Consider the following 27,911-nt stretch of genomic DNA (forward strand, 5'->3'; position numbering starts at 1 on the left):
CCCCCAGCTCTCTTCCTTCTCACCGCGACCGACTGTAGACGAGACAGAGGGAAGGGAGAGAAAGAAAGAGGAGGCAGGTTCCAAGTAGCCAGCATTCGCCTTTTCTTTCTTTTTTTCTTTCTTTCTTTCTTTCCATTTTCGTTCCCCCACCAGTCCAGTCTCTCCCTGTGATGGCTGAACAAATTGCGTGAGGTGCTCGCCGTCATCATGTTCTGAAATCCTCCGTTCCTCTTGCTCCTGAATTGCATTCGAACCCTATCGCTCCCGGCCCCGCACTTTCCGATGCCATCTCCGTGATTCAGTTCCGTTGACCGATTCGATCGATTTCCTGGAGTCCGTCCGTCGTTCCTGCGATCGCATTGCCAGGGATTCTGATCGCCGTCGAGGCCTCTCTGTTTTCTTTGTATATTTTGAATCGGACGCGCTAGTGGTTTTGGATACGATCGGCGGGCACGGCAGCGCCACTGGATGGCGCTGTTCAGACGGTTCTTCTATCGGAAGCCGCCTGATCGCCTCCTCGAGATATCCGAGCGCGTCTACGGTCCGTTCTCTTGTTCTTCGTCTTTCAGCTTACAATTCGTTTCAGGACTTTGTTTCTGTCGGTTTCGAGTCGTGTAATTGCTGAATTATGTCGAACTTCTCGTTCATTCTCTTGTTTATTACGCTTCGTTGCGTCGAATTTATTGATTTCATTTGTTGTCTTAAAATGGTCTGGTACTAGGTATTGACGTGATGCTTAATAGGATTGATATCAGATAGTCATGGAATTTAAACCGATTTAGAGTGTATTTACTGCACCATAATTCCGAGAACTGGTTATTCTAGTTTGCAATTCTTTAATCCCATGTCCACATAATTATCGCTTAGCTATTCTCTCATCCAACTACTGAAATTTCATGCTCAGGAGTTAGGATACTACTTTATCACTGACTTGTAGAATGCGTTGTGCCAAAATGGACTTCTTGACATTTCATTTAGGAATTATGTATTCATATTATTGTTCGCTGAAGAAAAGAGATGTTAAGTAGTAGTTATTGCAGCAAGTTGTTGACTGTGGACTATGGTGACACACTACCTTTTTCCCCCCCTCTATTTGCAGTGTTCGACTGTTGCTTCTCCACTGATGTTCTGGAAGAAGATGAATACAGAGTATATATAGGTGGCATTGTAGCTCAGCTACAGGACCATTACCCTGATGCTTCTTTCATGGTTTTTAACTTCAGAGAAGGGGAAAAGAGAAGCCAAATTTCGGACATATTATCTCAATATGACATGACAGTCATGGATTACCCTCAGCAACATGAGGGGTGTCCTCTGTTGCCATTGGAGATGATTCACCACTTCCTACGGTCCAGTGAGAGCTGGTTATCACTGGCAGAGCAACAAAATGTACTGTTAATGCACTGTGAAAGGGGAGGATGGCCTGTGCTTGCATTTATGCTTGCTGGTCTTCTGTTGTACCGGAAACAGTACAGTGGTGAACAAAAGACTCTTGAAATAGTATATAAGCAAGCCCCAAGGGAACTTCTTCATCTTTTGTCTCCTTTAAATCCACAACCTTCCCAGCTGAGATATCTTCAGTACATTACCAGACAGAATCTTGGTTTAGATTGGCCACCATCTGACACGCCTTTAGCTTTGGATTGTATTGTACTCAGAGCCCTTCCCTTGTTTGATAGAGTGAGGGGTTGCCGGCCGGTTGTTCGCATTTATGGTCAGGATCCTTCTACCATGGCCACTAGAAGTTCTAAGCTTCTATTTTCGACTACCATGACAAAAAAAAGTGCTGGTCTTTATTGCCAGGTAATTCCATATACACACATTTAATAAAATAAAGGATTATTGTGAATGATTTTAAAGTGTGCTTATAATAACTTATAACTGCAGGAAGAGTGTGAACTGGTGAAGATAGATATTCATTTTCACCTTCGTGGGGATGTTGTTCTTGAGTGTGTCCATTTGGAAGATGACCTATCAACAGAGAAAATTATGTTCAGGGTTATGTTCCACACTGCATTTGTCCGGTCTAAAGTTTTGTTGTTGAACCGTGATGAAGTTGATACTTTGTGGGATGCAAAGGACCAATTTCCAAAGGAGTTCAAAGCAGAGGTACGGTGTTGTTTGATTTTGGTAGCATGTCTTTTATCTAAACTGGTAGGGGTTGAATGCATACTCATGTTTGTGTCAGGTGCTATTCTCGGATGCTGATGCTGTTCCATCTGCCACAACCACAGAAGTGGCAAGTGAAGATGGGAATGAGATGGAAAGTGCTTCACCAGAGGAATTTTTTGAGGTCGAGGAGATCTTCAGCAGTCCAGTAGATGGGCAGGATGGGAATTCTTATGCAGTTCATGAGAAGAGTGATAAAGTAGTTTGGAACGAGGTCTGGGAACCTAATGCAATTCAAAACTTTGCAAATGATAGAAATCACATACAGGAGGACCGGGTGGATTCAGAATCTGCAGTCAAAGCCATTGCTTTTGAGGACGGAGATAAATTAGGTTCCAGAACCATGATTACTGATGTACCCATTAGTTTACAAACAAAGGTAGTAGCCGCAGATGTGAATGGAAAATTAGAAGATATGGACAATAAGCAAGGCAGAGAAGACTCTGCCATGCAGAACAACTTAGACAGGCAGGGTCCAGAGCAGCAGTTGAGTGCTGATATTGGTAGACAAAAATCTGATAAATCAGTTCCACTCCCTCCAAAGAAACAGCCTAGTTTAAATGCAAAACCAATAGCAGATTTAACTGCTACAAAACAGAAAACGAAAAAGCAAGCCCCCTTAGCAAGAACGGCAAAGCCAACTGCAGTATCTCGGTGGATCCCTACTAACAAAGGTTCTTATACTAATTCAATGCATGTGTGGTATCCACCCATGACAAGACATAACAGTGCACCATCTGCACTGACCCCGTCAAAGGATTCTAATGCTGGTGGCAAGTCAAAGGCTTCTGTTGCTACTGCAGCCTCTGGAGGTGTTCCTGCACGCAATAGAACTCTTGATGAAAGCTGTACTGTGGATAATGTGAGAAATATGGACAGTGAAGCGGTGGAGCATACTTTGTCACTACCATCTTTGGACGTGCAACCACTTAGAGATACTTCCCCTATCCCTTCAAATTCATCACCACTAGATCCATGCCCACTTCAGGTTGCCCCCTCTTTGGGTCCTTTGTCTCTCAATGGGTCTTCAAATATCCTTTACTTGGAAGATCCTATGGTACTTGCACAAGCAGTAGGAAGGCAAGCATCTTCACCTCCTGCTGCTCCCCCTCCACCACCTCCACCCCCTTCTTCTAGCTTTCTGTTATCTACTTTGTCTGAATCTTCTTTATCACCTGCTTTGACTGTGCAAAAGCAAGTGAAATGCGCACCCCCTCCGCCTCCTCCTCCACCTCCACCATCTACTTGCAGTACATTGCTTGTAACTTGTCAGCCAGCACCTCCACCTCCCCCTCCCCCTCCGCCTCCACTATCTAGCAGTGCAGTGTTTGTAACTTATTGGCCAGTGCAGGTGCCTCCGCCTCCACCTCCTCCTCCTCCTCCTCCTATACACGTGGGCATGAGAGAAATGCATCAAGAAGCCTCTGCATCACATACAGGAACCGTTTCTAGTTACCCAGCCCCTTGTCCTCTACCATCCCCCCCCATTCTAAGTGCATCTTATGCTTCAAAACCTGCTGGAGTTGGGGTTTCTCCTCTGCCACCTGTGACTCCACCTAGTTGTGGGGCTCCCCACCCCCACCACCACCACCACCTCCTCCTGTGCATGGAGTTCCATCTTCTTCTCCTCCACTCCCATCTCCTCCTCGCATTCCTCCTCCACCTCCAAATTGTGGAGTTCCCCCGCCTACTCCTCCTCCACCACCACTGCCTCCACTGCAAAGCATACCGCCTCCTCCATTGCATAGAGCACCTCCTCCTCCTCCTCCTCCTCCTCCTCCATTGCATAGAGCACCCCCTCCTCCTCCTCCTCCTCCTCCTCTACTACATAGAGGACCCCCTCCACCACCTCCTCCTCCAATGCACGGAGCACCACCTCCACCACTGCCTCCAAATCGAGGAGTTCCACCTCCACCACCACCACCACCTCAAAATCAAAGAGTTCCATATCCACCACCTCCTCCAAGCAACAAAACTCCACCTCCACCATTACTTGGAGCACCACCTCCCCCTCCTCCTCTAGGGGGCCATCCACCTGGACCACCTAGGCCTCCAGGAGCACCTAGCCCCCCTCCACCACCTATAGGAGGACATACAGGTATTCCGCCTCCACCTATGGGAGGAGGACCAACAGGTGGTCCACCTCCACCTCCCGGAAGAGGGCGTGGGCTTGCCCGTGCTGCAGTTCTTGTAGCAGCACCTAGAAGATCTACCTTAAAGCCACTTCATTGGAGCAAGGTAACCAGGGTTTTGCAAGGAAGCTTATGGGAGGAATTGCAAAGAAATGGAGAACCTCAGAGGTAAAGGAACTTCTTTCTGTACTTAGTCTTAAATTGTGACAATGTTACTGGTTGGGCCATATTATAGTTTCTAATGTTCTAAATATGGTTGGGCCACTTCTTTATGAACTTCTTTATGTTCAAGGATTTACCTTTGCTCAATCGTTTAACGTGCATTTTTCTTTTTCTCCATGTCCAGAAACTTAAAACTGGAGACCAGCACATGTAATTCTGAATTATGGCATTCGAATGTGGTTCTAAAGTTTTTTACTTTTGTCATTATCCCCTATATCTCACTGTTGTTTTACCCTCAAATCTTAGTGCGCCAGAATTTGATGTGTCAGAAATTGAGAGTCTTTTCTCCGCCACAGTCCCAAAACCTGGAGGTAAATCTGGAGCCCGACGGAAGTCTGCTGGAGCCAAAACTGACAAAGTCAACCTGGTAATGCAAACTGACTAAAAACTTCTATTCAGAAATTTACAGTTCTGGAATTTTTTCTTCTGCCAAGGATGATGCATAAAATTTTTGGGAGAAATTCATAGGAACAATGTGGTTCTCATGATCTGCCACTTTGTGCAGTTTAGTTATTTGTTTCATTCTGAGTGACTATTGAGTAATCCTTATGATCACATACACAACTAATGTTTCATCAGATGAGAACAACTGATATGAGCATACATAGCCTATATAACCTAGTTGAATTGGTCTATTGGTGGGTGAATATGAAAATATGTTGATTTATTGGTATGGCCAAATGAGGTTTCAAAGCATTGGCATGAGATTTGAAATAAAATGAATTGACGTGCTGCTGGTACCTTCATTCTGATGTTTCATTTTCTAATATGAGAAGTAACATTTTTGGTTGATCCTGTAAAGCATACTGCATGTTGCCCCAGTGCTTTGATGGGTGCAAAGCTGATTGTAAGATTTGAAATTAAACTTCTCCAAAAATGGACCTGACATTTCTCTTTTCTTCCTTGTTTGATCTCCAGTTCACCACTTTTTTTGTTTTTTTTTTGGAAATGAGATTTATTCTATTTTATGCCCACATACATGCCACATCTTCTTTAAGGCCATTATATTTCATGTCATGTCTAATAATTTTCCCCTATGATTACGTTGGTCTTGCATTCTCTATTTATTTTGCTACAAACTTCTTGAATGCCATCTACTTACCTCAAAATTCCATCTATTTATCATCTTTTGACATTTTCAAGCTATCTTAATTGCATTTTGTGCAACTTATATCCTGTATGTGCCACTCTAATCCTATTATGAATAATCTCGTTTCTAGTTTTGTTTCTAGTTTGGTCTTTTCTTCTATGGCTGTACATCCATTGTAACACCTTTAGTTATATTCATATTTTGCACATGTTAATATTTAAAGGGTTAATATTTTGAGCCATACAACAAAAAGTCTTATTTTGTCGAGTAAAGATTGGGTATTTTTAGCATTTATTGCACCTTATTTTCAGCTTAAAAACTCCTATAGGTTGATGATAAATGGATCGTTCTTTGCAACATTTTTTCAATCAATAATATTGTTTTTGAGCTTAAAACAAGGTGCAATAAATGCTCTTTGTTTGAAAACAAGGTGCATTTAATGCAGGGCAATGGTTAACATTACCCTAAAAATTTTCTTTACCTTTGAAAGGATTTTACATTTCCAAAAAGTGCTGGGTGTACTTCTCTACTCTAACCACTCTGTCTTGATTATTTAACATTCTTAATGATCTCTCCTTATTTTTGAGCAATTGATCCAAGATAACTAATTGAGTCTTTCTATGAATAATTTGATCTCTAAGTCTTACCATAACATTTCCCCTCCTTCTTGGATGTGCTTGTAACACAAAATTGTGGAAAATTGGTATGGAGGTGATTTATTGAAGATAGAATCAGGATAATTTCTGAAGAAAATTTGATTGGTAGCATTGTGCCATTTTGCTGTTCTCTTGTAATTGATATGTTCACTGTTATTAAATGCAGTGTCCTTGAGAATGATAACAATGGTTAGGAATGAGTAGTCACAATCTATTCTAAAAAATTCTTACAATTTGATTTTTACAACTTGATGTTCATGTCTTCGCCTCACTTAGTTTTAGTGATGGATGTTTCATCTTGCACTGTAGATTGATCTGAAGAGGGCCTACAACACTGAAATTATGCTCACAAAAATTAAGATGCCACTCTCTGACATGACGGTAAGCTTGAAATTATCAAATTTAATGCTCTGTGGACGTAGAAATATAATTTGTCTAAGTTGTTTGGCTTTGCATTTCTTTGGAACCTTGTGTACAGTATTTTAAACTATAGAGTGGATAACTTCTCAGCCATGTGGCAATGCCCAAAATATTTCCATGTCTTGAAATGTGAATTAAACCTTCCATGCTCATATGATCCAAAATTGGGTTTACATGATAAGTAGCCAGACTATCAGGGACTGTCAATAAGTATTTCATTACATTTGCAGCAATATTGTAGTGCGAGACTTCATGCATATGATTAAAGATAGATAATTTTAGTTTTACAGTTTAATTCAGTGTCTAGTTCTAGAATTGACGGTGTAATACAGTATCTGGAAGAAAGGACTACAGTCATGATTGTACTCAGTATCCTTGTTTCCCTTGGTAAATAGGGAGGAACTAAAGTTTATTGGGTAGGGCTAGAGGACCTAGCATCAGAAAGGAAACTAGATATTATTCTAAGGAAGAAAAACTCTATAATCCACAGGAAAAAGAAAACCAAAGGAAGAAAAACTCTGTAATCCACAAGAAAAAGAAGACAAATGTTAAAGAAAATGTGACTTTTCACACACACACAAAAAAAAACAGGAAGTGTGAAATATTACTTTTTAGAGCTTTTCTATATAATTGTCCCTTAATATAGCATTCAAGACAGATCTTTTTTTTTTTTTTGAAATAGAAAGTAGCAGAATATAAAAATTTCTATAAATAGAAATTATGAATCATGATGAGATATGGATTATGTAAGCCTAAATTGAAGAGTTTGAGGGCTAGCTCATCCCTAGAACAACAGTTATAAAATAAACAATATATCTCTTTCTTTGGGACCCTAAATGGTGGAATTTGGCTTAAATCAATCACCTGCACAGCTTTGGCAGTGAGTGTTGTTTGTAACCATCTCAGATTAACTTAACAAAAATTGTCCTATTTAGGAAATTTGTCATTCATGATTTTATGATTTTTCATTTACCTCTTTATTGTAATAAATTGAAAATAATGGTGTGATAACCTCTTTTTTTTCAATGGGGATATAATAACTGAATAATGCTAATTCCTACATTTACATCTATAGTAATATTTCCCAAAATATTTGCTTTTATGCGATCCATCTTCAAGGCTTCCTACTTTGCAAGGGTTTTTGGGGAGGGTTGTTTTGGCATGCAACCATTAACTCTTGCTTTGGAAACATACTCTTTCTATAACTTGAACTTGTGACCTATGTCATAACTCCAAGGATATAATAGTAATTTAGCAGTAGTTATTTTGGTATTTTAGTTGTTGTATTTTCTGTTTTACTCTGTAACAAAATTACCTACATAAGAGAAGTAGCTATATAAAGTTACCTGAGCTGTAAAGAAATCATTATGTGAAATATATCAAATTCAGAGTTCTGATTTTCTCTATCCAAGTTCTCTCCCTCTTGGATCTGACTACTCTTCCCTCCCCCAACTTCTCCTCTTCTCTTCTCTCTCTCCTTCTGAGTTCTATCTCTCTTGCCTCCTTTGATTTCTGTCTTTGTTTTCTCTTTCAATTCTATTTGTTTATCTCTCTCTTTCTGTTCTAACTTCCTTGATCTGTTCCAACTTTCCATTCTAAACCTTAGGTTCATGACAAATGGTATTGGAGCTGATTGTTTCTCGGCTGTGAGTCAAGCAGTTCCCCAGGAGATGTTGGTAGTGATTTGTCAAAGTTGAGGCGAGGCGATCTTAGCAGTGATCAGTCGAAGTCAAGGCGAAGCAAATCCAGATGATTTTTGGCTGTTGATTCAAAGCAGTTGGATCTTGGATGTTGAATTAGATATAGGTGATTCAGGAAGCCGGTTGATTCTCAGTTGTAATTATAGCTATCAGAGCATCAACTTTCATAGGCTACTCCTAGAAGCAATTACTAAGGCAGACTCAGGTTTGCTAAATCGAGTATTGGAAGGTTATCCTTGGAAGCTGCTAGTACACGATTCTCAGGAAGTGGTAACGAGAGTCAATTGATTCTTAGAAAGCTCAACAAAGTCGATTGAGTCATGGAAATTAGTGGATTCAGGCGATTCAAAGGCGATATTGATAGGTTGTTTCTCGGTTGAACTTGAAACAGTGATTGAGGCATATTAGGTTGCTGAATTTAGGTTTGCTGAATTTTAGTACTAGAATAAGTTCCGAGGAGGTCCTTGGAAGCTGACCAAGAGGCGATTATCAAGAGGCTGTTACAGAGGTGAACTTTCGAGGATTTGAACTGCAGAGATGGCCGAATGAATCGAGAAAGAATGCTCTAAAATTCATCAAAAGCTGGACGAAAGTCTAATTCTGATTTCAAGGAGATTTCAGGTTAGTATACTAGTGGAATGTTTTTCAAGATCCATTGCAAAACCAATTTGAGCAAGCACTGAAAGCCTACCTAATGTTTCCAGTTTGCTGAAAACAAATGAATTAGCATGGATCAGGTTGGAGATGAGAGTTGCAATGAAGAGTTCAAAAACTTAAACAAATAGGCTCTGTTTTGGATTACTAAGTCAAGTTTGAGGAATTGCAATCACTGATGCTCAATTCCCATCTGACCTTGAAAGAGTCTTACTTTGTATCAAGATTCATCAGTGGTCTAAGCAATGAGCTGAGGCCTACTGTGAAGATGATGTATCTTGTCACAGTAAAACAAGCAGCTGAGTAGGCTAGGCTGCAAGAAGTGGCGCTGGAAGCCATTTACAGAAAACATAAGCTGCAGCCTAAAAGTTATACTATGCGCAACCAGTAGATGGGAGGTACTTCTAAGGCTGCTGAGGTCCTACATTAGGAATGGTAGTTGCAAGAAGTGAGGACAGATCTGAATTGGATCAAACAATTCAGGATGGTAAGATAGGAATGGCAGTTACTAGAGGAGGCTGAGAACTTGAAGCAAGTCTACGCTTCTCAATTGTTGCATCTGCTGGATATTGCCGATATCTTGGCAGTTGACTTCCTGTAACAAAATTACCTACATAGGAGAAGTAGCTATATGCCGTGTAATTACGGGGAAATAGTGGAAGTGGGAATAATGGAATAAAACAGAATTCAATTAGTGCAGTAAGAGATTGTACACGAGTAGAGCTATGGTGTGGAATCTCCAAATGTGGCATGTGTAAACCATGCTGGTTTTGTCCCACCAGCACCTTAGGCTGCCATTCCCATCCATTCTCACCTGGCTCTCAATGATCTTCCCTTCCTACAGAGGTCCCAGTTGTCCTTTGGTTCATCCCTTGCCCCTATAGAATTCGATCTAATCTACCCTGCCTCTGCCGAATTGGGTTTGATCTCTCCCTAGGAGGGAAGTTGGGAGAGAGTCTTACCTGATTTTGTCTTGCAAACATCAACATAAATCCCTGAAGCTGTTCTCGGATTTGAATTCCCATACTGTGCCACGGATAGCCACTTGTGCCAACCTTTAAGGTGTAAAAGACACAAGCATCTGAAGTAAGTCTCCAAGCATTGATTGACTAGCTTTGTCTGTCCATTAGTTTGGGGATGGTAGGTAGAAGATAGGTTAAGCTTAGCCCCTAAGGATTTCATCAAACTACCATAGTAGACTAGTAAAGACCTTGTCCCTATCAGGCACTAGTCTTTGGAACCCCATGCACTTTCACCACCTAATCAAAGAAGGCCTGGGACAGTTCTTGTGCAGTGTAAGGGTGAGTGAGACTTAGGAAGTGAGCAAATTTTGTGAACCGGTCCACCATCACAAATATGTAGTCCTTCCCTTCAGATTTTGGTAGACCCCCTTAATAAAATCCATTGATACTCTCCCATGCCTGCCGCGGAATGGTTAAAGGTTGTAATAGCCCCGGATAAGCCACAACTTCCAATTTCCTATTGATAGCCATGATGGCTTCGTAGTTCCGTTTGGATCCCAATTCCAATTGATCCACCCGCGCTTGTAGATCACTCATCGAGGATCCACACTGTTGCACCTGAGTCTCCAAGTTCTTCATCCTTGTTCCTTTAGCCATCATCGTCACCTTCGATCAAGGGGCCAAGGATCAGCTCTGATACCAAAATTGTTAGATCCTAAGGGATTTGGGAATTCTAGCGTGATCTCTCCCCTCTCGGAAGAGACTAGGATTGAACAATTGCTAGATCGCTTAGGATCTGACACAATATAAAGCTATTGAAGCTGTAAAGAAATCATTATGTGAAATATATCAAATTCAGAGTTCTGATTTTCTCTCTCTAATTAAGTTCTCTCCCTCTTGGATTTGATTGTTCTTCCCTCCTTCAGCTTCTCTTCTTCTCTTCTCTCTCTCCTTCCGAGTTCTATCTCTCTCACCTCCTCTATTTCCCTCTCTGTTTTTTCTCTCAATTCTGTCTGTTATCTCTCTCTTTCTGTTCTATCTTCCTCATCTCTTCCAATTGTCCATTCTAAACCCTAGGTTCATGACAACCTAGTCATAGAGCAACAACCTTACCATTGCTACCAATGTTTGATCTCTTCTCTTGAATGCTCTCTTCTGATTTAATTTTTAAAATTTCTCCTCCTCTATCCGGCTCATTTAAAGTTCTCCTTAAATATTGTCCTATTCTGAATTGAATAACTTAATTCAAGTAGGAAATATTTATTGAATACTTTAGACTAAAATCATCCAGCAATTTCATTACAATTATTGAATGTTACAATTATGTTAACATCACAGAAGCGAGTCAATATGGATTAGAAAACATTAATTATAGGTGTTATGTTAACATCAACCAACATACATAAATGTACAGAATTGAAAAATGTAACTTGATCTCTAATACCCGGTATAAGCACTTCCAGTTTTCTCACTTGCTTAAAGAGAGGGATCATAAAAGGGGTTAAAAATAAAGAAAATTCATTTAATGTTCAATCCATTGTGCATCCTTTTTATAAGTTGATCTCTATTATGCTAAATATAGGTCTCTTGCCAAAAAGAACTGCATCATTTACCATTAAGGAATGATATAATGAATCCCGCCCTCTGATAGGTTATTTGTTAATTTCATTCTTCTTTATTTTACTGGATCGTCCTAATAACTCATTTCAGCTAAGCTTCTGTCTTATACAAGGACACATATAAGGTTTGATTGGGAATTCTGCTTGGTACAAACATTATGAAGTTGATATATGTACTTGGAATGTAGAGCCTAAAATGTGCATGGAGATGTATCTATGGTCAAATCTGCATTTGTGCTCATAGATGGGATTTTATACTCTAAAATCTCTATAGATGTACATTTATTTAATTATGCTCAGATGTGCATGTGGAGTCTAAAATGTATATTTACGCTTGAAGTTTGAAATAAAAGTACTTCTTTTATGCTCAACTTCCACAGGCTGCAGTATTAGCAATGGATGAGTCAATTTTAGATGCTGATCAGGTGGAAAATCTTATAAAATTTTGCCCCACTAAAGAAGAAATGGAGCTTCTTAAGGTGATGATGTAGCACAAAGCATATATGGTTCAGTTTTCGTATTGTCCATATCTGATGTTTTCACTCTTTCTGTTGATGGGTTTCTGCTGTGTAGAAGTGATTTTAGTTGTTTCATTTGGCCTCCTGTTTTTTATTTTCTTATTCCTTTTTTCCTGATTTCATATTTGTCATTGTTAGGGTTACACTGGTGACAAGGAGAAGTTGGGGAAATGCGAACAGGTCTGTAAGCAAGATCTATGTTTTCCTTATTTATTTATTATTTTGAATGTTTGGACAGGAAAAGAAGAGGCCTTCCTGGGTCTTTAATCAGTAATTTTTACTTGACTAAATTATGTGAAAACTATGGAATTTGATCTATTTTCTGAGCAGCTGTATATTATTTGTATTTATCTTATCTGTGTCTCTGCAACTTAATAGGCATTTTCTAATTCAAGTTGTTCTTATATGGTGATACCTCGTTTCTCTTAAAAGTCATTCTTAACAATTTATGTGTATGTGTATATGTCTGCTCACTCTTTTTATTTTTGATTTGTATCACTACTTTCCTAGGTTTTCTCTTTAGGTTGTACGAGTGAAAAGTTTATGTTTTCATTGTGACATATTGTACCTCTTTTTCTGTTACCTTTCCCTTCCTTTGTATCTCTGTCTGTTTCACTCTTAGAAGAAATTTTATTACCACAGAATAGGAAGTGCAATGAAGCTCAAGGCCTAACCTTATGGCATATATCACTCCCTCAATGAGCAACACACAGGCCAAGCATAGCTCAGAAAGTTCGTTTATAGCTTGTATACCCAATCTGATCTTACAACTAACACATTGAAGCAAACCTCAAATATATTGAACCTGTATGTTAGAGAATCCCACCCCCTCCAGCTTCTCCAACTGTGTGGACAAAACTGATTGTGCCATCCCTAATCTTAACTGGACAGCTGTCGTCTCAAAAACGCAGCCCAAGCACGAGACAACTATTAACAGATGGAAAGAACAAGCAAGCCTAGAAATAGTACCCCATTTATATAACAGAGCCTTGCATATGAAGATGTCTAACTTCAACCTTCTGTCTTTTGGTTTATCTCTTTAACAATGTAGTTTCTATTATTATTTTGTTAGTTGAATGAGCACCTGATTATTGCAGTTATCACCTTAATCCACAATTCTCAGCATTCCTTGCCAAAAGTTGAAATCAGGGCATAGAACAAAAAGGAGGAGGCCAGAAAGGATAAAACAATCTACTCTTGTCTTGTTGGATAATGGTACAATTGCATGTCATGGTTGCCTATGGACCTCATGGAAACATGTCACACAGAACCTAACACATGATGATTTTGGAAATTTTCTTAATTAGTTCCTAATTACCTAGCTGCCAGAGTTTTGGAATAAAAATATCTGAACTCTTGATACTACCATTTTGGTCTTAGCGCCTGTGACCAAATATATTTGGAAATGTCTGGTCTTCCTAGCATAACAAAAATGTCAAAATCAAAAAGAAGTTGTCAACTTGGGATGTTATTACAAATCCCAATTTATGTAACCAATGTTTAGAATCAGGTGCTAGTATTTTCATGTGATTCACTAATGAAAATTCAACGGGGTGAAACTAGATGCTTTGGGCATGCCAAATTTATGGCAGGATGGTGAACATTGTGTTAGCACAAGATTGAGGCTTCTGAAGGCATGGTTGAAGCTAAAGAAGGGGGAAAATGGAGTGTGTGAGGTTTGATTTACATTTTTGATTATATAAGGGGAGTGATCTAGTGGAAGTTGTCTATGCTGGTTTAAGCTATAAAAATATAGTTGTTGACTGCTTGTCAGTGATGTGAATTCAGCGGTGTTGTGACTGATTATAGTGGTGGTAGCACATGATGAAGGCTCGTGAAGGGCAAGTGTAACACTAAAGCTGAAGAAAGATGAAAAAGTAATATAATTGTTACTGTTTATCACCATGGAGTTGCCTGTTGTGAGTGATAATAGATGAAAAAATCTTGTAATGGTTTGTTTTCCCCTTTTTTTGTGTTATATGCTTTGTAAAATTTTATATAATACTGCTATTACCTATTCCTATTCTTCCTTTTCAGTATTTTCTTGAGCTGATGAAGGTTCCTCGGGTGGAGTCTAAATTGAGAGTGTTCCTCTTCAAGATTCAGTATAACTCTCAGGTCTAGATCTGAATTTTTTGTTTGATCTTTTACCAAATTTTCTATAGTTAATGTGTGGTCTAAGTTGTCAAAACTACTGCACTACTATTGCAGATTTCAGATTTTAAGAAGAGTTTAAACACGGTGAACTCTGCATGCGAAGAGGTACCCTGCTGGCAATAATTAAGCTTTTCATGCAGTTCTGTCATTTTGTTTTGATCTAATTTTCTTTTCACTGATTTACTTTGGAAATAGGTGCGAAGTTCCCTCAAATTGAAGGAAATCATGAAGAAAATCTTATATCTGGGGAACACCTTAAATCAAGGAACTGCAAGAGGTAGTGACTTTTCTATTGATTCGGACCCTCTTTTTTAACCCTTTAATTATTCCATCCTAGTTATTTAGACCTCCTCCTTACCTCTGAAAGAAAGTGAGTATCCTATTTGCATGGTTGTAAATAACATAAATGAATAATAAACTTTGGTTCTTCAACCAAAAACCAGAAGAAGAGCAGAAGCACACGGTTACATCAGATTAATTATTTTTCAAATTAACTTGAATAAACTTTGGCAGTGTGGATCATGATGCTCTTAAATCTGTTTTCGGGGTGGATCTGATTTTTAGAAGGGTAAACTATGCTTGGTACCCCTGAGGTTTGATAAAAAGACACAGGCACCAATGGCTTATTAGAAATGACAGAGACCTTGCCTGCCCTTAACAGATTGTGAAATTGATTATTTTGCCCCTGATTTTTAAATTCTCTTCTCTTCTTCTCTTTCCCCTCCTCTCTCTCTCTCTCTCTCTCTCTCTCTCTCTATCTCTGGGCTCTCTCCTCTCTCTTTCATCTGTCTCTCTCTCTCTCCTCTTTGTATTTTAATTATAAATATAAACTTAAAACTAAAATATATATAAATATATTTACCGAAAATATTTGTATGTATAAATGTAAACTATATACATTCTGTAAATATAAACTACAAGGAACTTTTTTTTTTAAATATGAATATAAAGTTTAACTATATACATAAAGATATTTATGTGAATATGTATAGATATATTTGCAGAAAATATATTTATATAAACAAGAGCTAAACTTAATAAATATATTCTCTATATATGAAATACAAAGTAAAGATATATAAATATGAACCAAATATATTATAACTATAAATTAAAAATAATAAAAACTAAATATAAACTAAACTAAATGTGTATATATATAAACAAAATAAATAGTAATATGTTTAAAATTTAAAATGAAAAAGTCACCGGTTGCATCCTGCCACAATGGCCAGCCATCGTTGGTGACCCCCTGCATTGCGATGGGGGTCTACAACTAGGGGTGTTCAAGTTTCAATTCAGACCAGAAAAGCGGTTGGGTCCTTGGTCCATGAAAATGTATAGGCCTGTTTTTGGTTCAGTCCAAGTCTAAAAACCAGCTGGTCCCCTTAAAAATTAAATGTTATATCTTGTTATTGTTTTGTTAAAATTAAGTTGAATGTTATATTTTGTTATTGTTTTGTTTTGTGAAATTTGATTTTGAATTCAATTTTAATTTGGTGATTGTTTAATTTATTTTAGGGAGTTAAGAGGTTATTAAGTTGATTTAAAATGTTGCATTATGTTGAATTGTTGATTGTTGATTATTGTTAGATGCTTCTCTTTTAAGAAATTTTTTGTTTGGATGATATATAAGAATTTATATGCATTTTTTAATTTTTATATTCAAAACTGAAAATTGGGGGGGAAAAAAACAAATCCTGGATTGGTCTGGTCTAAGTCCTGACCAATAAAGAATCCTAGTCTCAATTCAATCCAAACCGGATGAACACCCTTATTTGCAACCCCTATCGCAGGGTTCCAGATCCCCATCACAAGGGTTATGTAATGAGAGAGAGAGAGAGAGAGAGAGAAGGGGGGGGGGGGGGGAGACGACAAAAGGGAGAAAAGAGAAAGAGGTGAGAGAAATTGTGCGTTGCCACTATGGCTGTTGGAGTGGAGTGAATCAGTTGAAAAGAGAGGGAGGAGAGAGAAAGATAGAGGAGAGGAGAGGAAAGAAAAGAGAAAGAGAAGTGAGAGTTGTTTCTAGAATACAACAATTGGAATTTGTTTGTCTCGGGGAGCTCAGTGGCATATCAATAAAGCTTGGTGAGGGGATGAGAGAAGCAAGGTTTGAGGCTGGGCTGATAAGTGCTGATGATGGCCTGGGAGGTGGCTCGATCCGCTATTCAGGAGAGCAAAATGTGGGGTAAGGCTCGATCCGTTGTCTAGGAGAGTTGGAATGTCGCCTCGGTTGGTGTCTAGAGGTGTCTTTGGGTGAGTGGGGTCCTAAAGGGTCTTTGGTGCTTGGGAGACCTAGAGGGGTCTTCGGTTGCGGAAGGCCTAGGGGCTGATGTCAAGTCTCGAAGGGGTCTTTGGCTGTGGTTTTAGGTTTTCAGCTTTGGGAGAGCTATGCATGTCTTCAAGAGGTGCTCTGAACTCCTTAAAGTGTCCTCAGAAGGGTCTTCAGGGGCTTCTAGTCTTCAGGGTCTGCAGCACAGGAAGGGTTAGAAGGCATGCGAGAATCTTTCTTGCGTGGGCCATTCGATGCCTAAGTCAAAAGATGTGGAAGGGAGTGGATGCATGTTATACTTTGTGGTCTTCAGAAGGGTATGAGGCTTTGATGGGGTAGGAGGTTGGTGGATTTGGGTTGCTAGATCTTTCCTAGGTTTGGGTCTCTAGGGTTTAGATTTATGTCTCGAAGGTATGGGATCGATGGCTATTTTTAGCAGGTTGAGGACTGTGACATGTGGCACGATAGGACATGTGTCACACATGCACGAAGGCATGTGGTAGGACCCTTCGGGTTCTTAGATAGGATCGAAGGATTGGAAGACACCCTTCGGGTTGCGGAAGCCACGAAGGGTTTGATTGAGGTTGGTGGGGGACTTTGAATGAGGTCCCCCCGAAGGGTCGACCCTTCTGATGCCCTTCCAGTTTTGGCCTTTGATTTCTCCCGAAGGGTTGTGATACAACGACGAGAGGAGAGAGAAAGGGCATCTTTGGGATTTTCAAAAAATTTAACAGCCGTTTTTGCACCGCACGGGGGAAAGTATTTCATAATTAATAAAGTCGAAAATGTTTTTTTTCATTTTTGATAAGTGTGGGGTGTTTGAGTCTTTTTACCAAACTTGAGGGGTGCTAAGTGTAAGTTACCCTTTTTAAAATTACTCTAATTTTATTCTTTGTTGGGGTAAATTTTTGGAAGTAAATATGCACTTGTGCAAGCTGTAGCTTCATTTTTAATTTTGATAGCAATAATAACTTCAGTTGGTCCTTGTCAGTCCTAGAGGGGATGATATATTGAAATACTGGATCAAAAACATAGCAAGGACTCTCTGACAATTACAGGCATCAATGTGAGAGGATCATTTTAGTGATCCACCTTGAAGGTTCAAATAACATTTGCTTCTGAATTTTGATCTTAATACTTTATCTGTACATGGGAGAATTGGTATATGCAAATAAAGGAGCATTCTTGCATTAAAAAATGGCACTGCAACATATTCATGAAGCAAGTTGACTTTTCCTCCCATTTCATTCATAATCTAGATTCATTTGTGGTCGTCTGAATGGCAGCTTGTATGGTTTTGGCCAGCTATAATGTGGATTTAATCAATGCTTACAAATAATCTGTAAGATTTATGTCCAGAACATGTCCTTTACCTAAAAGTATTTATTCAATGCATTCATATGTGGTCAGGACGTTAGAGGTCTTCTGTTTACATAACATAAATATGTTAATGCAAGCCAGTACTGGTGCCTTATTCTATGCAACACCCCATGTAAAGTATCTAGATAAAGTATAACAATGCTGTTTCACCAGATCAAACATCTTATAGTCACTTTACTGTGGGCATGCAATTCTTTAAAAATTTATGAATTTGCTTTGAAGTAAAATGCCATGGTTATATAGGCTACCTAGGATGACGTCATGTGATCAACCTTTGTTTCACTGGAAAATTTGTTTTTGTTTTTCTTTGTTAGGTTCTGCAGTTGGATTCAAGTTAGACAGTCTTTTAAAACTCACTGATACACGTGCTTCTAACAGCAAGATGACACTGATGCATTATCTTTGCAAGGTATGCTACCTTATTTTCTCTGCTCCATTATTGTCTCAGGTGCATGTCGGCTGTAACAGTTGTCATTGTTGTCGTAGTCCAAGAAAAATTAGATGTAATACTTTTGATGACAAAGTCTTAATTAAGAATCTAATAAAGTTGATCAACCTTGTATTCCTTGCTGAGAAAAGGACAAGGAACTCGTTGATATATGACCTTTTGGTTAGAACTGACAGCCATGACATCCTCAGTTGAATATTGTGAAAGCACAGTCAAGGGGTCCCCTTGATTCTGGAATTGTTGGGACAAGGGAAAAACAATTACAGCAATAATGCAATGGTTCACATGTGAAACTTCTATGGCATTTCCCTGATTGGTTCACCTTTATTGGCCTTGCATTTGGATTTTATTACTCAGAATTTTACAAGAATAATCTATGAACATTTCTTCTTTTTGTTGTCCTTCATGACTCCTTAATATTGTTTGTAATATTGGGGCTTGCCAAATCATGGTCCTCATCCAATTTTTTTTATTTTTTGTATTGCTGGCTTAATGTTAATCTAATGTTCTAAATATCGAGTGCCTGAAATTAGCAGATTCTACTTCTTATTTTCTGATTTTTTCTGAGAACATAATTCTGTAGAAAGCCTTTGACATCTAGATTCTTTCATTAGACGTTCATGGACCCCTTTAGCTTGAGTGCATAGTGGGGAATGGGGATAGGCTGTTGCAACATCTGGAGTACTTGTGATGTATGGCGAGGACAAGGATATCAGACAGGGAACAAGACTCGTTAACTGGCAAAATCCAAATCCAAATACTGCGTTCATTTGATATTCTCCCACAACAAGAGATCTTGGCTTACCTTAATATCTGTGCATTCATCCTCATGATAACAAAGATATGGCCTTATTTAGTTGAGTTTCTAGTTGAGAAAAGAAAGGACTTGGTGTAACACCACTGGTCTTCATCCAAAAGTTTTAGTTGAAGGCGACTTATAGGTTCGTAGGATCAAGTAATATACCTAAAATCCCAGTAAACTATCGATGTGGGATTGAGTCATGACAAATCCCCTAGTTTTAGTTCTTGGCACCATTACTAGCCTGAAAAGTCATATCTCAATCTAACCCAAAATTAATCTCAAGACAATTTCCCCGCACCCACTCAATAGAGGTCGTAAGTTGACTCTTATACCACTTGTAACACTATAGGGTTGACTCTTATAGGTTCATGGGACAAAGTAATATACCCAATTCCTCCCTTGTAAACTACCAATGTAGGATTGGGTCGCGACACTTGGTTTGCTAGTTATGAAACCTAGACAACCCAGAATGGTTGTCATATTTGTACCTAGCATATATTCAACACGCATATTTGTCAGACATATAAAAAATACCAAGCATTGTCTATGTTGGTGATGAGGACTTGTGCATGAGTAGTTAATTGAAGTTGAATCTCGAAAGTTGAAGATTGGGAATACTTGTGGGTTGTTTAGTTCCAGAGAATATTTTCTAACTTTTCATTTCCAATTTTCATTTTCTTGTAGAAAATTTAGAAGCACTCAATTCTAAATATGGAAAACTATTTCCTTATCTTGGAAATTCAAAAATAAAAAAATATTTGATATGGTTATATAAAACATGTTTTCAACTATTATACAATACAATATATTGTTATTAATAATAGTATTTTAATATTAAATATTAATTAATAATCATATTATTTTATAAAGTTAATATTACTGATACAGTATTTATGTATTGATAATGTTATACTTTTAGTTATGATAATATATTAGCAATATTATTATGTTAAAGTAGGAATAATTAAATTACCAATACACTATTCATGATATTATTATTATAATAATGTCATGATAATCAGTAGTGATATTAATTATATTTTTATTCATTTTTTAAAATTTAGGAGTTCTATAAATATTAATGTTGCTGATTATTTATAATTATTCAGTTTACTATTTATTAATATTTTCACTATTTATAATAATACTTTTATTTATTAGTATCACTGTGATGGTAAAATCAAGGTAGGTTGGCTAAAATGGAGAAATGCATCGGGGGTGTTATGTGATGGTAAAATCCCATTAAAACTGAAAGGAAAATTCTATAGTACAGCTATAAGACCAGTTTTGTTGTACGGCTCAGAATATTGGGCAGTCAAATACCAGCATGAGCAAAAGACGAGCGTAACGGAGATGAGGATGTTAAGATGGATGTGCGGCCATACAAGAAAAGATAAAATTAGAAATGAAGTTATTCGTAATAAGGTAGAAGTAGTGCCAATAGAGGAGAAGATGAGAGAGACTAGACTAAGATGGTTTGGTCATGTGAAAAGGAGACCAAGAGACGCTCCTGTGAGGAGAGTGGATGAAATGGAATAATTAGTCAAAAAAAGAGGTAGAGGTAGAGCTAAGAAGACTTTGAGAGAAACATTAAAGTTTGATATGAAGTATATGGACATCAGTGAAAATATGACAAAAGACAGAAATACATGAAAGTCTAGAATTCATGTAGCCGACCCCACATAGTGGGATAAAGGCTGGATATGTTGTTGTTGTTGTTATCACTGTTATTGATATTTTGACTATTTATTATTAGTCAATTTACTGTGTATTAATCTTTTTTACTATTCATAATACTAACATTGTGATAATAATTAATATCATAATCCTATTACTTGCCAAAAGAATATTATAATGAGACAGAACGAAGTGTCCAATAAATCTAGGTAATGAGGCTTAACCCCAAAAATTCATATAAGCAATTCTTTGGTTCTGTGCAAGTCATCAATTCTTGCAAATGCCTAAGCTATAGGATTTTGGTTCAACAATTATATCAGACCCCGTAACTACAAACTTTGGAAAGAGTAGGACATGGAAACATCATGTAAGTATATGCTTCTAATAAACTAGTTTGACCACATGTACCTAAGCACATGCAGCCAGCTCTTAATGCAGAGGCTTGTAGCATTTTAGTAAATGTGAAAGCAAATATATTGCTAAGTTCAAGATTTGGGAGATAGACCTGAAGCATTATTCCTTGCAACTCTCCCTTTGTAGATTCTTTCTTTATCCTTGTTAATTTTCAGGGTGAGATTGGACATAAATCCAATTATTATTATTTTTTAAAGACACTGCTCTCAAACTTGAAGTGTTTATTATCCTTGGTAGTTTGAGCTTTTACCATGGCATCAAACAAATCTTCTTCTTCTTTTCAAAAACTTTGTGCTTCTTGTGGAATTATAATCTTTTAAATTTTAAGTTGTGCAAAAGAGAGGGAAAGCTGGGGGAAGATTATAGAATTGTGTAGGGGAAATTGTGAGGTACATACAAAATCACATGAAAAAATTAAGATGCAGTAAAAGCTTTATCACAATGCTATTGGCTCATCATAACGTTATCAGATTTTACTTTTATCAAAGTACTGATGATATAGAAGAACAAATGTTCCTTCAAATAATTTCAGAGACAAAAAAAGGCACTTGTGCTCCCTTTTTCTAATTTAATGTTTTATTTCTATATGTTTGGGAAAGAGAGGAGACTGTCATGATGGGGAGGGGCAGAGGAATTGAGCATGGTAATCATCTCACTTACCTATTGGTATCTTGTATTGACATACCTGTATTAATGTTGTAATGGAAGATGGATCACACTAAGATAGACCACACTTTACATCTTAAACTTTTCATAATTGCTTATGCAGTAGGGTGTTTTTCTATATAATCACTCACCATCTTGTTCCAAGCATAGAATTGGTAACAGCTTAAAACCTTTTCTTTATGTTTTTAGATTTCAATTTAGATACTTGTTTTATGTAAAACATTGAGCTGCTATGGTGATAGAGAGGGTGGAAAAGTTTTTGCGATGCATGGATGACTTCCTTTTAGAAGCAAATGTGCAAGAGAAGGGAAGTTGATTTTATATCAACACACGGGTGTACATGAGATTTCCTTGAGATTTGTTCTGTCAGAACCGTGACATTATTATTGTATGTACCATTGAGATTTCCTTGCTGTTTGTTCTGGGGCAACTGTGGTCCATGGGTGTACATGAAAGGAGGTGGGCGACAAGTATTGAATTTTTCTTATTCCTTTAAATTTTAGAGCAAATCTTGAATGTCACTGTTCCCATTGCTGTTTGATATCTACATGCATGATGTACATTCCTCATAGTCCTTCACATCAATGACTCTCATTTTGTCAATTTTCAAGCGTACTTGTAGAAGATGATGCATTGCTGTAAATGGAACTGGTAAAAGACGTGCATTTGGAAGTGTGCTTGTGTGCATGCATGCTTGGTGTGTTTGTTTTGAACTTGTACTTATTTAGAAAAGTTTTTCAGTGATATTAGAAGCGCTAGTTTTATTTTTTTTTTACATTTTAGTTTATCAAAATCCAAATGGTTAAGAGCGGAAATTTGAGCTGAACTTACAAGCCAAAGATTAACCATAAATACAAGAGGAGTACTATTGATAAACCATGTATAAAAGTTTCGTGTTATAAAAAAAACCATATATAAAAGCTAACTTATAGAAAGCCACTTGGGTGTAGCAACACCATAAATTTTTAAATGGAGAAAAATAGTAGTACTAGATCATTTGCAATACATGTCACTCTGCTTTGTTTTAGGATGGTGCTAAATCAACAGTTAAATGAATAGAACCAGGTTAATCCAAATGAGTTCTGACTAGGTAGATAACCTTGAAGCTCATTTCTGGTGCTAAATGTTGAATCTCCTAGTTACCTGGTCTAGCTACTTCTGTGAGTGTTTTGAAAGCCAAGCCAGAGTAGTTTCATTTTTAGACTTTTTGGTGAGAGTAATTTGATAGAAAAGCGGTATCCAGACAAGGTCAGAGCTTTCTCTCCTTCAACGCAACTTTCTTGTGCTAATGGTGTAATCCAATCTATATTTCTATCTTTTTCCTTTGTGTGTGTGTTTTTTTTAACACTTTTTTATGATGGTGATATTGGAATTAGAGTTTTTAGGTTGGTTCTGTTATAATGTATTTAGGGAAGTAAGGGAGATATGATAAGTTTCCTTGGAGACCTCTTGAAAATTAAGGGGCTGTTTAGCTAGATAAAACATTTTTCAATTTCCATCTCCAGTTTCCCTTTTTGTCAAAAAACTTGAAAGAGAAATATTTTCTTATCTTGAAAACTAAAAAACATATTCCAAATAATTATATCAAAACATGTTTTCAACTTTTATATAATGTAATATATTGTTATTGATAATATTATTATAGTATTAAAATATTAATAGTTATATTATTATTATAAAATTAATATTATCAATGCAATATTTTTTATATTAATAATATTATAATTTTAATTATTAGATTGATGATATTATAAAATTAATATTAATACAATATTCATGATATTGTTAATATTACAATATTAATGATAGTCATTTCTTTTTTTTTAGTTTTATAAATTTATAATATTGATATTGCTATTAATATTTTGACTATTTATTATTAGTCATTTTTCTATTTATTATTTTTTTAATATTTATAATACTAATATCTTGATATTATTAAATATTATGAACAAATTAGGTCCCTAGATTAGGGAATCCCAAAATTCAAGCTGAGTTTTTTGATCAACGAACTGGCTTCCCTTGATTCAATCAATGGAAACCTACTTATACAAGGTTTTAATATAATCTAATCCTAGAATTTAGGAGCTAATATATAACAGAAGATAAGATAAGAAAACTTCTATCTACTCCTATTACTTTTCCTAGATTTTAGGAACTTTATTTGGCTGTATCTTTATCCCCTTTCTTTGATCTGCTGGAGACTTATCTGCTGTGCATCAGCATCTTTATCTTCTTCCGAGACTTCTTCATAAGTTAGGACTCTCTCTCCAACATATTATAATGTTATAATATTGATTATTTTGATATTATTAAGTTATTTATCATCAATCAAATTTGCTGTTTATTGATATTGTTTATATTTTTCTATATTATAATATTATTAGTAGTAAATTTCAAAATTCAAATTTTACTATTGATTTTGGTTGAAGTGGGGAAACAATTTGGAAAACCACGTTTTTAGTGGCTAAAAATTAGTGAGAAAAATTTGGAAAATTGAAAAACTGGATTTTCTGTTTTCCATATAGGAATTTTTTGCATTTGAATATGTTTCTTCCGTTTTTTATGGAGTAATTCCCTAGAGAACTGGGGTTGTTTTCCACAACTGAACCCCTAACACTTGCTATGTGAATCTTCTTGTTTCCTTGCACATTTTACAGGAGAGATAAGTTTTCTGATAGCACATACAGATGCACCTGTTGTACCACTTCAAAATAATAGTAACTAAAAAGAAGAGAAAAATTCCTGTCTTGTCTTAAGTGCCATCTTGTGTTCTGCCTCAGGTCCTTGCCTCTAAATCGCCAGCTCTTTTGGACTTCCATGAAGATCTTATTAATCTAGAAGCTGCATCGAAGGTTAGCATTATCTCTTTCTTACTGATTTAAAGTGCATTTTAGAAAATGTTTGAACTGTTTCAAGCACATTTACAACTTCACAGATACAATTGAAGTCCTTAGCAGAAGAGATGCAAGCTATTATGAAAGGACTAGAAAAGGTAAAACAGGAGCTGGTTGCATCTGAAAATGAAGGTCAAGTCTCTGAAATTTTTCATAAGGTATCCACACATGTTTTGTAAGTTTCTCATTCTGCAACCAAAAATTCTTCTATGCAATTGTTTTTACTCTCTTGATTATCCTCTTCAACAAATTTGAATTTCTGAAACCTTGATTTGATTGTGAAAGATAATACAAGCACTCCAAAAGTTGGGAGGCTTTTTAAAACTATTATTATGGTGCGTGTAACTGAGCTGTCCTAACAGATTATTGGTATTTGTTTTTTAGACATTGAAGGAATTCATTTCTATTGCTGATACAGAAGTGTCATCTGTGATGAACTTGTACTCTATTGTGGTAATTGCTCCCATGCCAAACCTTCTATTAACTCAAGCATCTACAGCGCCCCCCCCCCCCCCCCCCCCCCCGCGCGCGCGGGGGTGTGCTCTTGCCCTCCTTGAAAATCTGTTTGCATTTTCTTTTATGGTGGGCAGGGTAGGAATGCAGACACACTGGCCCTATACTTTGGTGAGGATCCTGCCCGTTGCCCACTTGAGCAAGGTAATTTATAAATAATGTGATCTCAGATCTACCTGCTTAATTTGGGTAAGATTGACGCCAAATCTTTCTAATTTTTTCCTCAGATTCCTTGAGGTCCAAATAATTTTTTTTATGGGAATTTCACAGCTGGTTTGACACTTAAACCAATTTATGGACCATATTTAGAAAAAAGAAACTTATTCTGAACTAGTTTTAAACCAAATGGTGGTGATGAAAGCTGGGGAGGCTTATTTCTTTTGACATTTGAAGCCACATGACAACCACAAACCTTAATCCTCCAATTATCTCGATCCATGGGCATATCCTTTGTAAGGGTTTTTCATCATGTTTCTTTAGTCTTTCCATCCCTCTTTTCCTATAAGTTTTCTCTATTCCATTCGTTCCCTTCACAGGTGCTTCTATAAGTTTTCTTTTCACATCTTAACCATCTTATTTGTAACTCCCACATCCTATCTTCAGTGGGTGCCACTCTAACCTTATTAAGTATGATTTTGTTTCTTATTTTGTCATGTTTTTGTATGGCCACACATCTGCTGTAATAATCTTATCTGAGCTACAATCATATTTTGAATATGATGGCGCTTAAAGTTCCCTTTTAATTTTAAAGGGATTTAATAATCAAACAAATTGGAAACAATTCCCCACGCTAACCATCTTGCATTGATTCTATAAGTAATATCCCCTATAACTCCCCTTTTTCTTTGAACAATTGATCCAAGATATAAAAATTGATCTTTTTAGTGATAAGTACAACATTGAGAAGGATAAGGAGCATATTTGTAAGGTCTGGTCATGCTGGCCTTTGCAGCATCTGCTTAGCAAGTAGCATTTGCTGATGTATTCTATTATATGCTAAATTTCTCATTTAGGCCATGAGAAAAGTTACTTGTTGGTTTCTGTATACCAATGTGGGACAATGTTTAAAACCCAGACCAATATGGTATTTTTATTGGTTTCACGAGCTCCTTTGTTTTCCTAATGTGGGACAATGTTTTCAAAATCTGTCTCTGTCTATGTCTCTCTCTCTCTCTCTCTCTCTCAGAGAAAATGCTGGAACTTATTGTGAAGCCATTTATATGCTAAGCCCCTTAATGATTGCAATGTTTAAACTGCTTTAGGCTTGATGTATTGTTTGTTTCTTCATATTCAATACTCAAATGGCAGTTCTCATGGGACATTCAAATGCTCGATTAAGAGTTTAGGTCATAATAGATGAAAGTTATTCTGAATATGATTTGGCCTTCTGATTCATATATTTTGGTTCTTTCGTGAACAAATACTAATACTGTATGCTTTAATGCATTCAATGCTTACTGATTTATGCAGTTACCGCAACCCTTTTAAACTTTGTGAGGTTGTTCCGGAGAGCACATGATGAGAATTGTAAACAGGCTGAATTGGAGAAAAGAAAAGCTGAGAAGGAGCTTGAAATGGAGGAGGCAAGGGTAACTAATCTAATAAAGAAAAGTGGGAAATAGCTGAGATTGTTTGCTTTAATCCCCTGCCAAGGGGAATGTGGTTCTTGCATCAGAGATCTACTGGGTTGTTTACTGAAGAATGTTGTCGGAAGAAACTTATTGGCAAGGTGCTCCCCTCTTCAGTTATGTTTTGCAATGGCGTGACTCTTAAGTGGATTCAAGATATAATTAATTGAAAGGGCTCCTTCCTGAGGGTGGCAGACCTTAAACTGCATATCCTTGAACGGCTCAGCTGCACCAGCGGGGGCCAATGCCAGCTCATCAACCCAGATTGTTGGTGCTGCTAATCTAATCTCTTGGAATTAATGATGATAGTCCAGATTTTCGCAAATGATCAAGTGAAATCACTGCAGTTGTCTGAAATGAGTACTCTGGTCTCTGGCCGAATGCGAGAGATTTTGATAACGTTGGGTCCATCCTTCAATATTGAAGGTGCTGCTCATGGCTTTTGCCATTCATTTGGCATTGCAGGACCAAACAAAGGCTCTCGGGACTGTAAAGCACATACTCGCTCCACTGTATCCTGGTCCGTGTACAAAGCTCTAACCTTGTACTCGCGTCAATACAATTCGTTTCACTGTAACATAGAGGTAGGGAGGTAGGCTACATTTTTTCCTCTCAGATTGAGATTTTGACAGGCTCAAAATGATGTATAGAAAAGTCTTTTAAGGAAGACGAGAAGGCAAAGTAGGCAACAGAATATCTTGTAGAAGTAGGCCAAATGTAACCGGGTCATAGGCTGTTAGTTCGGGAACTGCTTGTATCTTTCAACGGTTCTTTGTCTAATTAAAGTATTTCTCGTTTATTTAATGGCGCACTTATTCTTCCTCTTTATTCTGTACCCCCTCTTGTGCTTTTGGTCCGTCCCTCCCCTTGCGGCCAGAGTTGTCGGCCTACTTCATTGTTTCTTCTTCACGTACA

General features: G+C 37.3%; 1 protein-coding gene across 1 annotated transcript; it reads left to right on the forward strand.

The window, feature by feature from the left end:
- Window positions 1-27,800, forward strand: LOC127793206 (formin-like protein 20). Its single transcript, XM_052324007.1, is given in 18 exon segments — window positions 1-541; window positions 1,100-1,803; window positions 1,888-2,109; window positions 2,189-3,723; window positions 3,726-4,469; window positions 4,770-4,890; window positions 6,579-6,650; window positions 12,005-12,103; window positions 12,281-12,322; window positions 14,180-14,260; window positions 14,354-14,404; window positions 14,495-14,576; window positions 18,266-18,360; window positions 24,742-24,813; window positions 24,897-25,013; window positions 25,240-25,308; window positions 25,446-25,512; window positions 26,839-27,800. Coding segments are annotated over 18 exon segments (4,398 nt in total). The 5' UTR covers window positions 1-468; the 3' UTR covers window positions 26,991-27,800.
- The last annotated feature ends 111 nt before the right edge of the window (window positions 27,801-27,911 follow it).

The sequence above is a fragment of the Diospyros lotus genome, unplaced genomic scaffold (assembly GCF_014633365.1).
Source record: "Diospyros lotus cultivar Yz01 unplaced genomic scaffold, ASM1463336v1 superscaf1, whole genome shotgun sequence".
Taxonomy (NCBI): Eukaryota; Viridiplantae; Streptophyta; class Magnoliopsida; order Ericales; family Ebenaceae; genus Diospyros; species Diospyros lotus.